At 44.5% G+C, this 13,468-nt stretch overlaps 1 protein-coding gene across 4 annotated transcripts in view; it reads left to right on the top strand.

Moving 5' to 3' along the window:
* The window catches only part of LOC144690609 (endothelin-converting enzyme 1-like), a 359,428-nt gene that overhangs the window by 203,749 nt on the left and 142,211 nt on the right, over positions 1–13,468 (top strand). For all 4 annotated transcript variants that reach the window (XM_078558277.1, XM_078558278.1, XM_078558279.1 and 1 more), the window contains one exon: positions 8,141–8,279. In XM_078558277.1, coding sequence (XP_078414403.1) covers positions 8,141–8,279 — 139 coding nt within the window. The remainder of the gene's footprint in view (positions 1–8,140; positions 8,280–13,468) is intronic.

Genomic DNA, 13,468 nt, shown 5'->3' with positions numbered 1-13,468 from the left:
TGTGATAGGACTGGGTCCCGATTTGTCCACTTTCTGATCTGTTGTGTGCATACCAGCGAGGGATCTAAGAAATTTAACAATAAAAGAAATTTTTGTGGAACTGGGATGTCCTCAGCATTTTCTTGTAAAGGTAAATGACTAAGGGCGTCAGCGTTTGCAATTTGATTGCCAGGCCTATGTATGAAAGTGTATTCGTATGCTGCCAGGTTAAAGTCCATCGCTGTATTCTTGCCAAGGCTATGGATGGTATAGCCTTGTCCTCGCTGAACAATCCTAGCAATGGCTTGTGGTCTGAAATGGTAGTAAAATGGCGGCCACGTTTGTGCTGGTGAAATTTCTTGACACCAAAGATGATGGACGGGACTTTTTCTATGCGCAAGTATCCCTTTTCCAATCTGCAAGTATCCCTTTTCCGCTGTGGTGAGTGTTCTTGATATGTATCCTATAGGCTGTTCCATGCCATCGTCCATCCGATGGGAGAGCACTGCTCCCTCTCCGTAAGGAGATGGGTCACATGTCAAAGCCAATTCTATCCTCTGGCCATAACATACTAATAGGTTGGACCAGTGCAACAATTGTTTCAGCTTTATGAAAGCTTCTTTCTGGAGTGCCTCCCAAGACCAACATTGGTTCTTTTTGAGTAGAGAATTCAGGGGGCCAGCACTGTAGACAAATTGGGAAGAACCGCCCATAATAATTGATCATTCCTTGGAATGATTTGAGCTCTGAGGCGTTCTTTGGCGCAGGTGCCTCTCTTGTGGCTCCCACTTTCTCCTCAACCGGGTGGAGGCCCTGTGAATCTACCTGGTGACCCAAATAGATTATCTCTCTCACTTGGAACATGCACTTCTCTTTTTTTTAAACACACTCCAGCCTGCAAGATACATTTTAAGACTTCTTTTAAGTTTGTCAAGTGCTCTTTTTCAGTGAATCCTGTCACCAAAACATCATCTAAATAGACTACAACCTGGGGCAGTCCCTGCAGTAAGCTCTCCATTGTTCTCTGGAAGATGGCGCAAGCTGAGGAGATGCCGAAAGGCAATCGAGTGTACTGGTACAACCCATTGTGGGTATTAATTGTGACAAGTTCCCGGGAGGCATTATCTAACTCCAGTTGTTGATCAGCATGACTCACATCAAGCTTCATGTAGGTGTTTCCACCTTCCAGCTTGGCGTACAGGTCTTCAATTTTTTGATATGGGGTGCCTGTCTAGCTTAGCTACTTTATTAACTGTTAATTTGTTGTCTACGCAAATTCGGACGCTTTGGCTGGGGAATATGGGTGCTGCCCATTCTGAGAACTGCACAGTTCGTAAAGCGCCCAGTTTTTCCAGTCTGTCCAGTTCAGTGTCGATTTTTTTCTCGGTGTGTAAGCTTCTAGTCTCGTCTTCATGAATTGCAGGGCTGCCTCTGGATCCACATGAATTTTTGCCTGCAGCCCCTGGATCTCCCCAAGTTCGTCCTTGAAGATTGTAGCGTACTTTCAAAGTAGCTCTGGTAACCCATTTGCTCTCGACTGGAAAATTTCAGCCCATCCTAACTTAATCTCCTTTAGCCAGTTTCGCCCCAGGAGGCTTGGCCCCTCGCCTGCTACCACCATCAAGGTTAGCTTTGCTAATTGGCTTCAGTAATGGACTGTTACTCTGCTTATGCCTTTGACTTGGATGTCTTCACCCATGTATGTTTTTAATTGGGCAGTTGTTTCTTCTAAGTTTAATTGATGTTCACCATTATTCAGATATCTGAAGGTATGTTCCCCAATTACTGTCGTGGAAGCTCCTGTGTCCAGTTCCATTCTAACAGGTCTGTCATTCACTTTCACTGTTACACATATTGGTTCTGTCTTTCCAACCTTCAAATTAAACAACAAGTAAATATCTGAATTTGTTGTTTCAGGCTCTTCTACATTGTAGATCTCACTGGGTTTTTTTCCTTTGTTTAAAAGCCTGCTTGATTCTTTCCTTGCATTGTCTCATTATATGTCCATTTCTGTGACAGTAAAAACATTTGATTTTTTTAAACTGCTAATTGTTAAAAGGCTACTTGTTTCCCTCTCTATTGAAATTATTATTTGTTTTCACTGCTAAGTCATTTTTTCTCAATTTCCGGCTATTTCCCGCTTCTCGGCAGAGTCTTGCATTTTTGCACCCTTTTTGGCTGAGGTTTCCTGCCTGATGTGGAGAACGGCACCATTTTGCATGCCCTGTATGGCTTTTGAATCTCTTACTGCACTTTCCATTGCCAGTGCTACCTCTAGCGCCTTCTTGAAATCCAAATTTGCTTCGGACAACAATCTCTTCTAAATCATGTCCTCATTCACACCGCACACTAAACGATCTCTGAGTATGTCATTTAGAGATGTACCAAACTCTCAATGATCCGTTAACTGCTTCAAACTTGCCACTGTCTCCCCCGGGGCTCTATTTCTTGAGTTAAACTTGAACCTTTGCATCATTACCGAGGGCTTTGGTTGATAATGACCCTTCACAAGGTCCACCAATTCATCAAAATTTTTCGACTTTGCGGCACTGGGTGCCGTCAAACCTCAAATCAAACCATAAGTTTTATTCCCACGTGTACTTAAGAGGATCACTCACCTCTTCTCCCATAATCGCGTTCGCTTGGAAAAGGAACGTGAGACGTTCAATGTAATGAGACCAATCGTCCGTGGCTGGATTCAAAGGATCAATTCTTCTGAATTGCAGCATTCTGAGAGGGAATTACTTTGTCAATTGGAACAGAACTTCTACTTACAATTACTGGGCGAGGTACAGTGCTGATTTTATTTCATTTGATTTCTTCTGTTAAACTTGTTTTATCCTTGTCACCAGTTTGTTATGAGTGGTGGCCGAGCTGGTACAATTGATAGAGTGTGAGGTGATACACTTTGGAAGGAGTAATTTGACAAGGAAATATTCAATGAATGGTATGACACTAGGAAGTTCTGAGGAACAAAGGGACCTTGGCACGTGTGTCCATAGACCTCTGAAGGCAGAAGGGCATGTTAGTGGGGTGGTGAAAAAGACATATGGGACACTTGCCTTTATCAATCGAGGCATAGATTACAGAAGTAGGGAGGTCATGTTGGAGTTGTATAGAACCTTGGTGAGGCCACAGCTGGAGTACTGTGTGCAGTTCTGGTCACCACATTATAGGAAGGATGTGATTGCACTGGAGGGGGTGCAGAGGAGATTCTCCAGGATGTTGCCTGGGATGAAACATTTAAGTTATGAAGAGAGGTTGGATAGACTTGGGTTGCTTTCGTTGGAGCAGACAAGACTGAGGGGCGATCTGATCGAGGTGTACAAGATTATGGGGGGCATGGACAGGGTGGATAGGGAGCAGCTGTTCCCCTTAGTTGAAGGGTCAGTCACAAGGAGACATAAGTTCAAGGTGAGGGGCAGGAGATTTAGGGGGGATGTGAGGCAAAACTTTTTTACCCAGAGGGTGGTGACGGTCTGGAATGCGCTGCCTGGGAGGGTGGTGGAGGCGGGTTGCCTCACATCCTTTAAAAAGTACCTGGATGAGCACTTGGCACGTCATAATATTCAAGGCTATGGGCCAAGTGCTGGTAAATGGGATTAGGTAGGTAGGTCAGATGTTTCTCACGTGTCGGTGCAGACTCGATGGGCTAAAGCGTCTCTTCTGCACTGTGAATCTGTGATCAGCAGACACTTCTTAGGTGGAAACTTTTCGTTCATTTACAAAGTTACTCAGCAGCAACTACACTTGTGCTTTCACTTCACACACTATCCCTACACTAACTACTGACTACTAACCACACTGCCTGCTCTACTCTCCTATTGGGAATTAAAGATCATGTGATCTTCCTTTAGCATTCTTCTTAAAGGTATATTACACATTGGATAAAACCATTATTACCACACTATTCTTATTTTCCTGGTGGTGTTTGAGTTCACTAGATAAATCTCCTAAAATGAAAATAGATAAAGAAGCCCGACACTCCCCTCAGTGTGTCAGCGAGATTGTCTTCTTAAATGATACCAGAGATTTATCTACATGCTGCACCCAACAAAGGGCTTGCTGACACCTGTGCTAGTTTAAAGCTAAGGAGTATAAGGTTCTCTAATGGGGTTGGATGAAGAGGGGTGAGAGGAGGCTCAAATAGAGCAAAAGATAGAAGAAAAACTTACACTTATATAGCACCCTTTACAACCATCAGACATTGCAATGGGCCTTACAGCCAATGAAGTGGAAGTGTAGTCACTATTGTGATGTAGGAAACATGACAGCCAATTTGCGCACATCAAGTTCCCACAAACAGTAATGTGATAATGACCAAATAATTTTTGTTTGGAATGCTGATTTGAGGGCTAAATATTGGACACCACGGATAACTTCTTCAAAATAATGTCATAGGATTGTTTATGTCCACCTGAGAGGGCAGATGAGGGCTCATCCAAATGACAGCACCTCCGACAGTGCAGCACTCCCTCAGTACTGAACTGGATATCGGCCTTCATTGTGGTGCTCAAGTCCTGGAGTGGGGATTTAACCTGCAACCTTCTAAATTAAAGGAAAGGGGGTTACCCACTGAGCCACAGCTGGTACCTAAACACATAAGTACCAACATAGGCCACTTGGGCTGAATGGCCTGTTTCAGTGCTCATTTCTCTTTTATTAATTTGAGCCTCTGTGCCCTTGTCATGCGCTCACAATTTTATTTGAAGTAAATTTGCCTTTTCCATACCTTTTACTATCTGGTATACTTCTATGAAAGCTCCTCTGATCTCTTATTTCAAAGCTGACATTTTTCAGTAATCTCCATGACTCATACCCTAATGTTAGGGCCAGCCTTGTGTCTTCTCTCTGCACTGTCTCAAAAGTTGAATGTCTCATTCATGTGTCTCAATGACCAGATCTAATACAGTGCTTGCCATGTGATCCAGCTATTGCAGTACAGGTATATGTACACTTTTGAGCATGAGCTCCTTTTGGCCACTGTTCTTTTATTCTCTTAGCAAGCTGCCTTATTTCCCTGTAGTTTCATCTATCCTCCTGATATCGAGTGTCATCTAGCAACCTCCTCCTTTCCTGATCACCAGTTATCATTTTTTGTAATGAAGTGACCCCTAGGCTGTCCCAGTGCAAAACCAATTATGATGAGGGTAGGTGAGTGGGAGGGGGTGGAAGGCAGGGTTCCTGATCATTGGTCACTGACTCTCATTGGAAGCTGTAACTGAGGCATTGGTTAAGGACAGGACTAGAATGGGCTGTAGGATTCTCTGTCATTAAGCCACCTAACTGTGGCTCAGGTTATAAGAATGTCTGCTCGCATGCTGGGTGGGGGGGTTGCAGGGTGGGAGGGGGGTGGGGGTGGGGGGGTTGCTGTCGGACATGATACAGTGCTAGAGTGCAGCCTCAGGAAGCCAGTCGAACGCCGTCTCAGGAGAAGAGATTAGACCAACGAAAGGTGAGCAGTTGCTGAGGCAGTCCTAGTCAGAGCAACCTTTGGAGGGAATTCAGAGGCTAGATCTTCAAAAGTGAAGACTGGAAACCCTTCATGAGGGAGACAAAGTATTAATGAGATTTGTGTAACTCAGTTACACAGCTGTGTAAGCCTTCAGGAAAGGAGAGATTTAGGCAAATTACCTTGAATTTAAAATTCTCATCCTAATATTCAAATCCCTCCTTGGCTCCACCCCTCCCTATGTCTGAAACCTCCTCTAGCCCTGCAATCCTTCAAAATCTTTGCATTGCTCTGACTCTTGTACATCCCCAGCTTCCCTTGCCCACTATGGGTGGCCATGCCTTCAGCTGGCTAGACACTAAACAGGTGTTGGACTCAAATTAAAATGCTATTTTTTTGTGATAGCTGAAAATGGGCTTTTGTTAATCAAACTGCACCAAGTTACTACTCCTAAATATGAGTTAAAACAAAATTTATTTTTTTTAAATTACATTTTAAATTGCTGCCTGTTTGCATTGGTTCATGGCAGATTTTGGATTCAATATGCAAATGAGTTTGAGCAGAAACTCAAGAAACATCAACACTTCTCAAAGACAGCTCACGTTGCGCTCAGAACTGCCAGTTGCGCCCAAAGTGGAAACTTAACCCTCAATTTGTGTGCTACATATTCTATTTGCTGAATAACAGGATGATTTGACTGATCACCAGTGTCAGTCATGGCATTGGTAGCACACTTGCCTCTGAATCACAAAAATTTAGGTTCAAGCCTCACTCCAGAACTTGAGCAGAAAAACCAAGGCTGACACTTCAGTGCAGTACCAAGGGAGTGCTGCACTGTCTTGAGGTGCTGTCTTCTGGATGAGATGTAAAACCGAGGCCCCGTCTGCCAGCTTGGGTGGATATTAAAGATCCCATGGCACTATTTTGAAGATGATCAGCGGAGTTATTCCCGTTGCTCACTGTGTGATTTCCTCTACATTCGGGAGACCAAATTCCATTCGATTGACCACTTTGTGCAACACCTCCACCCAGTCACGCAAGCCAGACTCCAGACTTTCCGGTTACTTGCTGCTGTAATTCACCGACTTGCTCTCACACTCACATATCTGTCCTCGGCCTGCTGCAGTATTCCAGTGAAGCTCAGCACAAGTTGGAGGAACAACACCTCTTCTTCTGATTCAGCACTTTACAGCCTTCTGGTCTCAACATTGAGTTCAGCAGCTTCAGAGCATGGACTCTGTTGCCTATTTTGATTCTGATTCTTTTTGCCATGTGCCAGTCTGAATCTTATTTTTCATGTTTTTGCTTTCAGGCAGAACTCTTCATTATTCTGCAGTTCACATTCACTCTGGACCAATGCTTTGTTTCTTTGCTACAACTATTACAACTTCCTTTGCCTTTTGTTCCATGACATTGTGGCGGGAGAGGTGAGCAGGGCCATTGGTCCCGAATTCCGACGTCGGAGCAGGGCCGGATGTCAGGCATCGCCCACTATGGGGCACTGGAGTCACCGCCAACAGAGGTCATTGGCCCAGGAGGACACCGGGCAGGGAACTCATTTGGCCCTGTGAACCCCATTCACAAGGAGAAGAGATACCCTTGGCAGACTGTGGGGAGCAGGGGAGAGCCTGAAGCCTGGAGAAGCTGGGAGGCAAGAAGTCTGGTGGGGCTGGCAGGGGAGGAAGAGAAATGTCCGAGACTGGTGAGTCACAGTGACAAGGAGCCGAGGCCATGAGTAGGGCAGACTGAAGCCCCTGACGATAGCTGGAACAAGACAAGGTTCACGTGGTTACAGGAAGTTAGCAATAGGTGCTCCTCCATTTGAATTCTGTTACCTGGCTGTTTAGAGATCAGGAGTTAAGCTCTAGATGGTATCTGGGTGGATCTGGAGCGCTGGTCAATAATATTCATTGTAAGTAGTTTGTTCCTCTAACTGCTTTTCCATTAATGTTTATAAACATTTGATCCCAGTGAAATAAAAGATCCCTGTTTTTTAGTCTTCTTGTAGAATATGTGCTTGAATCTCATGCTACAACATCTTTGTCATTTAATCTCTCCCACCCTCTACCCTATCCCAAACCTCCCCTTTTGTTGCTCCCCCGCCCCACCCTCCTTTCAACTGCATTAAACCCATCGCATTTCTACCGTCCTTCAGCTCTGAAGAGGAGTCATGTTTGACTGAAAACGTTAACCCTGTTTCTCTCTCCACAGATGCTGCCTGACCCGCTGAGTATTTCCCAGCATTTTCCGTTTCTAATTTCAGATTTTCATCATCCGCCATGTTTTACTTTTACTTTATCTCCCTGGTGTTCTGGCCAATATTTATTCCTCCGTCCGCATCACAAAAAAAAAACAAATGATCTGATTATTATCGAATAGCTGTTTGGCTGAGCGAATATTGGCTGTCGTGTGTTCTGCTTCACAAAAAATGACTGCGCGTCAAAAAATACATCACTGGCTGTAGGGCATTTTAAGATGGACTGGTTGTTGTGAAAAGTGTTAAATAAATACAAGTCTTTCTTTTTGACTAGTATTCCAATGATACCACACCCCACCCCAAATCATAACTCACCTTAATGCAACCTTGGTGAGGCCTATCACAGGTAACCTAGCTGCTGTTGGCCTGTACTCCTTGTTGTGTCCTTAAATACACTCTGCGAGGTGACAGATAATTCCACTAAAATCACTTGTTTTTTCTTCCCCCTCCAGATGACCTTCAGGAAATCCAAAGGCCTGAAGGGCTGCTGGACAGACAGGACCCACCTCGAGAAGCGGCTCCTGGTCCTGAGCATCGTCCTCACGCTGCTGCTGTTCTCCAGCATTCTTGCACTGATCTTTAAATACGGAAGTAAGTACTTATGTGGAGTGAAATGTTTGCGATAAAAATGGATCATAGGAATTTGATTAGGCCATTCAGCCCCTCAGGCCTGCACTTCCATTAAGCTAGATCAAGGCCAATCTGTATCTTAACTCCATTTACCCATCTAACAAAGGAGCATATGAATTAGGAGTGGGGAGTAGGCCACTCAGCCCCTCGAACCTGCCCTGCCATTTAATAGGATCTGATCTGATTGTAACCTCAACCCCACCTATCCCATCACCTTTCACCCCCTTGCTTATCAAGAATCTATCTACCCCTATCTTAAAAATATTCAAAGACTCTGCTTCCACCACTTAATCTTGCTACCTAACAAAAATCTATCATCTCCATTTTTAAATTTTCAACCAAGTCACAACAACTTTTAGGGGAGACGGTTCCAGATTTGCACAGCCCTTTTATGTTAAGTGTTTCCTGACATCACCTTTGAACAACCTACAGGCAGTCCTCGGACTTACGGCACGATTGGTTCCTGAAAACCACGTCTTGAGTCAAAACATCGTAACTCAGAACTGAATTTCCCATAAGAACAATGTTATAAATGGGGGATTGGTTTCTCGACCAAGGCCAAGTACCCTAATTTCAACAAAATAACCCAGAATTTTGTACTCCATCAATTATAGATGGGTAATATAGCAGCATTAAGTATTTATGTCAGAAATATCCATCATATTGACATAAAAAATCACAAGCTAAAAATACATATAGAAATGTAGTACAGTACTGTACTAATGGTGTCGGAACAGCAATTGAGCGTTTTGAGTCAGGGAGATGGGCAGCGCAGAACGTTGATGTGCACATATGAACATTTGAACTTGTTCGCTGGCATGGCGTCGTAAAGTTGGAAACGGCGTAGGAAAGTCAAAACAGTGTGTCAATTTCTAAATGTCTTAAGTGCTGTTTGTCGTAACTCGAACGTTGTAAAGTTGAGGACTGTCTGTATCTCTAATCTTAAGGCTGTTCACTGGAGGAAATGGTTTTTTCTCTAGCTACCCTATCAAATCCTTTAATCATCTTAAACACTTCAAACAGGTCACCCCTTAATCTTTAATGCTCAAGGGAATAAAAGTGTAGTCAATGTAACCTGCCCTCATTTTTCTAACCCTTTTACCTCTGGTATCGTTCTGGTGAATCTGTGCTGCACCTCCTCCGAGGTCAGTGTATCCTTCATGAGGTGCGGGGGCCCAGAACTGAACGTAGTCCTTTAAATGGGCTCTAACTAGAGCTTTATTTACTTGTAACATGAGATGAAGGCAAACATTCCAATAGCCATTTTAAGTATGTAAAAGCTTATGGCCAAGAATCTTAAGTGAGTGAAGGAAGATGGGTAGACCAAAAGCTCAAATCTGTCACTGCCAACCTGCTTTTATATTGAACCAGGATTTGCAACAGAAGTGGTCACTCCCAATGTGTGGCTTTTGATCTGTTTGTTAACTTGTGTTGATTTTACTGTGACTAGGGGTCAAAATGTCCTTGGGACTTGTCTAGTTGAAATTTTCAAAACCGAAACGGTGATCGATTTTTGCTAGGGTCAGAGTATTGAGGGTTACAGACCCAAGGTGGGTAAATGGAATTAAGATACAGATCAGCAATGATCTAAGTCAAAAGCAGGGCAGGTCTGAGGGGCTGAATGGCCTATTCCAATTCCTATGGCCTGTCTTTACTGCAGTTGCCATCTGCTCTTCCAGGGATCTAGAGAACTGATTAAAATGGAAGGGACTCAGGAGAGAAAGGGTTAAAGAGCAGCTATGGGAATTTCCTTCGGATTCTCCCACAGCTTGTAAGGAAGCTTGGCGGGAAGACTGTTTTCCTGCCTAACGGGATTTGCGTTAATCTCTGACCAGATTTAGAGTAGTCAATCAGGAGCATCTTCGAGAGGACAGTCAACACAAGGGGCCCCCTAAGATCCCTTCTATAAAGTGGTAATGACTCGGTGTTGAAGCTGCCACCAGTGATTGAGGAGCATGCTGTACAGTGTGCATTACCTAATAGGATTGAATGAGGTCTCGCCAGCAGGGTGACCTTTGACCCACTAATCAATGTAAATCATGCAGCAAATTATTAAATTCAAACTTATTCCCAAGCAATAATTAAATTCTGCGATTATTACTTTGTATAGAGAATGAGGCCATTAACAGGATGAATCTTTGAAGCTCTCTCCATGGCCCTGTGGGAGTACTGAGTGTACCAGCCATGCAGTATATTGTCACCAAAGGCAGGCCATAACTGTAAATCAGTCAGACACAATCTACTTTTTGTGGGTCCCAAGAACGATTTGGCAGAGATTGGACTACTTTTTCATCCCTGTTCAAGGGGCCCAACAGGAAATACAACACTTTGCAACAATTAAAACATGGAAAGAGGACATTGAGCCTATCCAGTCCATGTCAGGCTCTCCCTCCAGACAAGCAAATAGGTCTAGTCACAGATACCCCCGTTGTTCCCAATTGCCTTAAAACCTCTCTTCCTACATCTGCCTTTCCAATCTAATTTCCAGTGTTAACCATTAACCCTGGAAGTAACTTGGGCCTTTGTGAAATAATGAAGAAACCAACACAAGATGTGCCTTTAGAAAAAAATACCTGCATTTTAATAGCAGCTTGTATATACCATGTTAATCGTGGCCCAATGGGTGGCATCTTCAGCTTTGAGTCAGAAGTTTGTGTGTTCAAGTCCCACTCCAGGACTGAGTGCAAAAATCAAGGCTAACACTCCAGTGCTTAACTGAGGGAGCACTGCACTGTTGCCAGTGCCATCTCTTGGCTGAGACATTAAACTGAAGCCCTGTCTGCCCCTTCAGGCAGATGTAAAACATGGTGTGCTGTTATTTTGAAGAAGGGGCATCAATCCCTGTGTCCTGGCCAATATTTACCCCACAATCAATATCACAAAAAGAAACATATAGGCCCAGAGCTTCTATTCCCTGGGGGCGGGGGGGGGTGGCAGGATCATACTCAGGAGATACCCAAAAAGGTGCACAGGGAGACCCCACACAAGGACCACATGGTAACCATCCGGGAAGTTTAAACTTCCGATAGGCAATTACCCTGCACCTGGAACCATCTGATACTCCAATTTAAACCGGAGATTTCGGAGGTTCCGACTCTCTTATCAGAATATTAACCCAGGAAAAGTTAGAAGGATTAGAACCACTGGTACTGAAATCCAATGCCCCTGACCACCACCCCACCCTTCTCCCGCCAACTCTCCTAACCCCCCCAACTAACCCCATCCCACCGAACGCAACTCCCCACGCACACCCCAAACCTCTCCAATTTCCCCCCTCACTCCTTCCACCCCCCACCCTGGACCACCTAAGCCACCACCTTAATCATCTTACCTTCCCTGGCTGCTCAAAGTGGCTGGGACCTTTAAACATTTCGGTTCATGGCAGCCCGTGTATTAAAAAGGGGGTGTGGCTTAACCCCCCCCCACTCCAGCGATGCTGCCCTACACACTGGGTGGAGCCTGGAGCTGCTGCACTGCACATTTCTCACCAGGCCCGGGCCAGAGGATCAGACGAGAAACATGCAGCTCCCCACCCGGGTGAGTAAAACTGAGCGGAGCGACAGCCGGACAGTGGTTGCCACTCCGCGAAAGCTCTGGGTCATAATCTAGTCATTACCACACTGCTATTTGTGGGATCTTGCTGTGCACCGTGACTACACTTCAAAAGCACTTCATTGGCTGTAAAGCGCTTTAGAACATCCAGTGGTTGTGAAAGCACTATGTAAATGTAAAAGCACTTCTTTCTAAAGGCACATCTCATCTGTGATGGTTCCTTCATAGCTTTTTGCTCAGGTTAATGCTTGATGAATATTTCTGGGAGAGGAACATGTTTGCCAGCAATGATTGTGAATGACCCCTCAGCAACCAAACAGCTTGAAAGACACGTTTCAATTCACAGAGCAAAAGCCCTGGCACAGAGACCCGGGTGCGATAGCTTGCTCATGACAGGGCTCAGCTTCCTGCTTTCTGTTGATGTGGGATTTTCTAGTGACAAAGTTATTACTAAAGGAATGGGGGATTGAAGAAGGTGGGACTGTTCTCCTTAGAGCAGAGAAGTGAATGGAGACCTGATAGAGGCGTTCAAAATCATGGGTTTTGATAGAGTAAGTAAGAAGAAACTGTTCCCACTTACAGGAGAGTCAGTAACCAGAAGACGCTAATTTAAGATCATTGGCAAAAGAACACGAGGAGAATTGTCTTTACGCAATGTGTAATGATCTGGAAAGTGCTGCCTAAAAGTGGAAGCAGATTCAATAGTAATTTTCAAAAGGGAATTGAATAAACACTTGAAAAGGTAAAATTTGCAGGGTCCTGGGAAAAGAATGCAGGAGGGGGACTGATCGGATAGCTCTTCGTAGCGAGCTGACATAGGCACTGTGGGCCGAATGGCCTCACTCTAGGCTTTGTGCGTCTATGATAAAGGTGTGCATATCTTGAAGGTGCTGCACACCTACTGCCACACCCACTCCACCCTTGTGCTAAATCGTAGCCCCAGCTCCTCCTCATCCATGCCGGATTCTTTCAAGCATTTGCGATATATATATAGGCGCTTGTAATGAAACCTGTCTGTATGATCCACTTTCAAGGGTAAATTCACAGGATGTTATAACGGCAACTTCCATTTATATAGAGCTTTTAGTGCAGTAAAATGGCCCATGGTGCTTTGCAAAGGCATAAGGAAAAAATAGTTCCTATGCCAAGGGAACTTTAGTGGTTGTATGAATGTGTACGTGTAAGTTGTTTTTAGGATGCTGTGTGACGATCATGTTTCCTTGCGCTATGCATACCGGTGTACCAGCTTATTTCTTGTTTAGCATTCAAATATGTTCCCAGCTGAAAGGATTTTGTAAGGAGCATTCCTCCAAGCTCTCCCAAGGATCGGTTTGGAATTCCATTGGACTACATGTTGCATGTCCAGGCATTCCTATTCCACTGTCAGGTTTCCCTGTGGTATTCTGACTTTGGTGCACTTCTGTTACATGTCCGTGGGCCAGTGCAGGCAAAGGTCTGGCATTGGCTTTTCTTGTAACTTCTACACATCTTTCACTCATTTACTAAGAGTTTGGTGTGAAACAGTCACCTACACCCATTTCCACAAGTGCATAACTGTGCCTTATGGACCTGGAAAGTCTCAGGTCTGACCCTACTCT

Source organism: Cetorhinus maximus, chromosome 15 (assembly GCF_964194155.1).
Source record: "Cetorhinus maximus chromosome 15, sCetMax3.hap1.1, whole genome shotgun sequence".
Taxonomy (NCBI): Eukaryota; Metazoa; Chordata; class Chondrichthyes; order Lamniformes; family Cetorhinidae; genus Cetorhinus; species Cetorhinus maximus.
The sequence above is the reverse complement of the archived record's forward strand: the minus strand, read 5'-3'. Positions and strand labels throughout refer to the sequence as shown.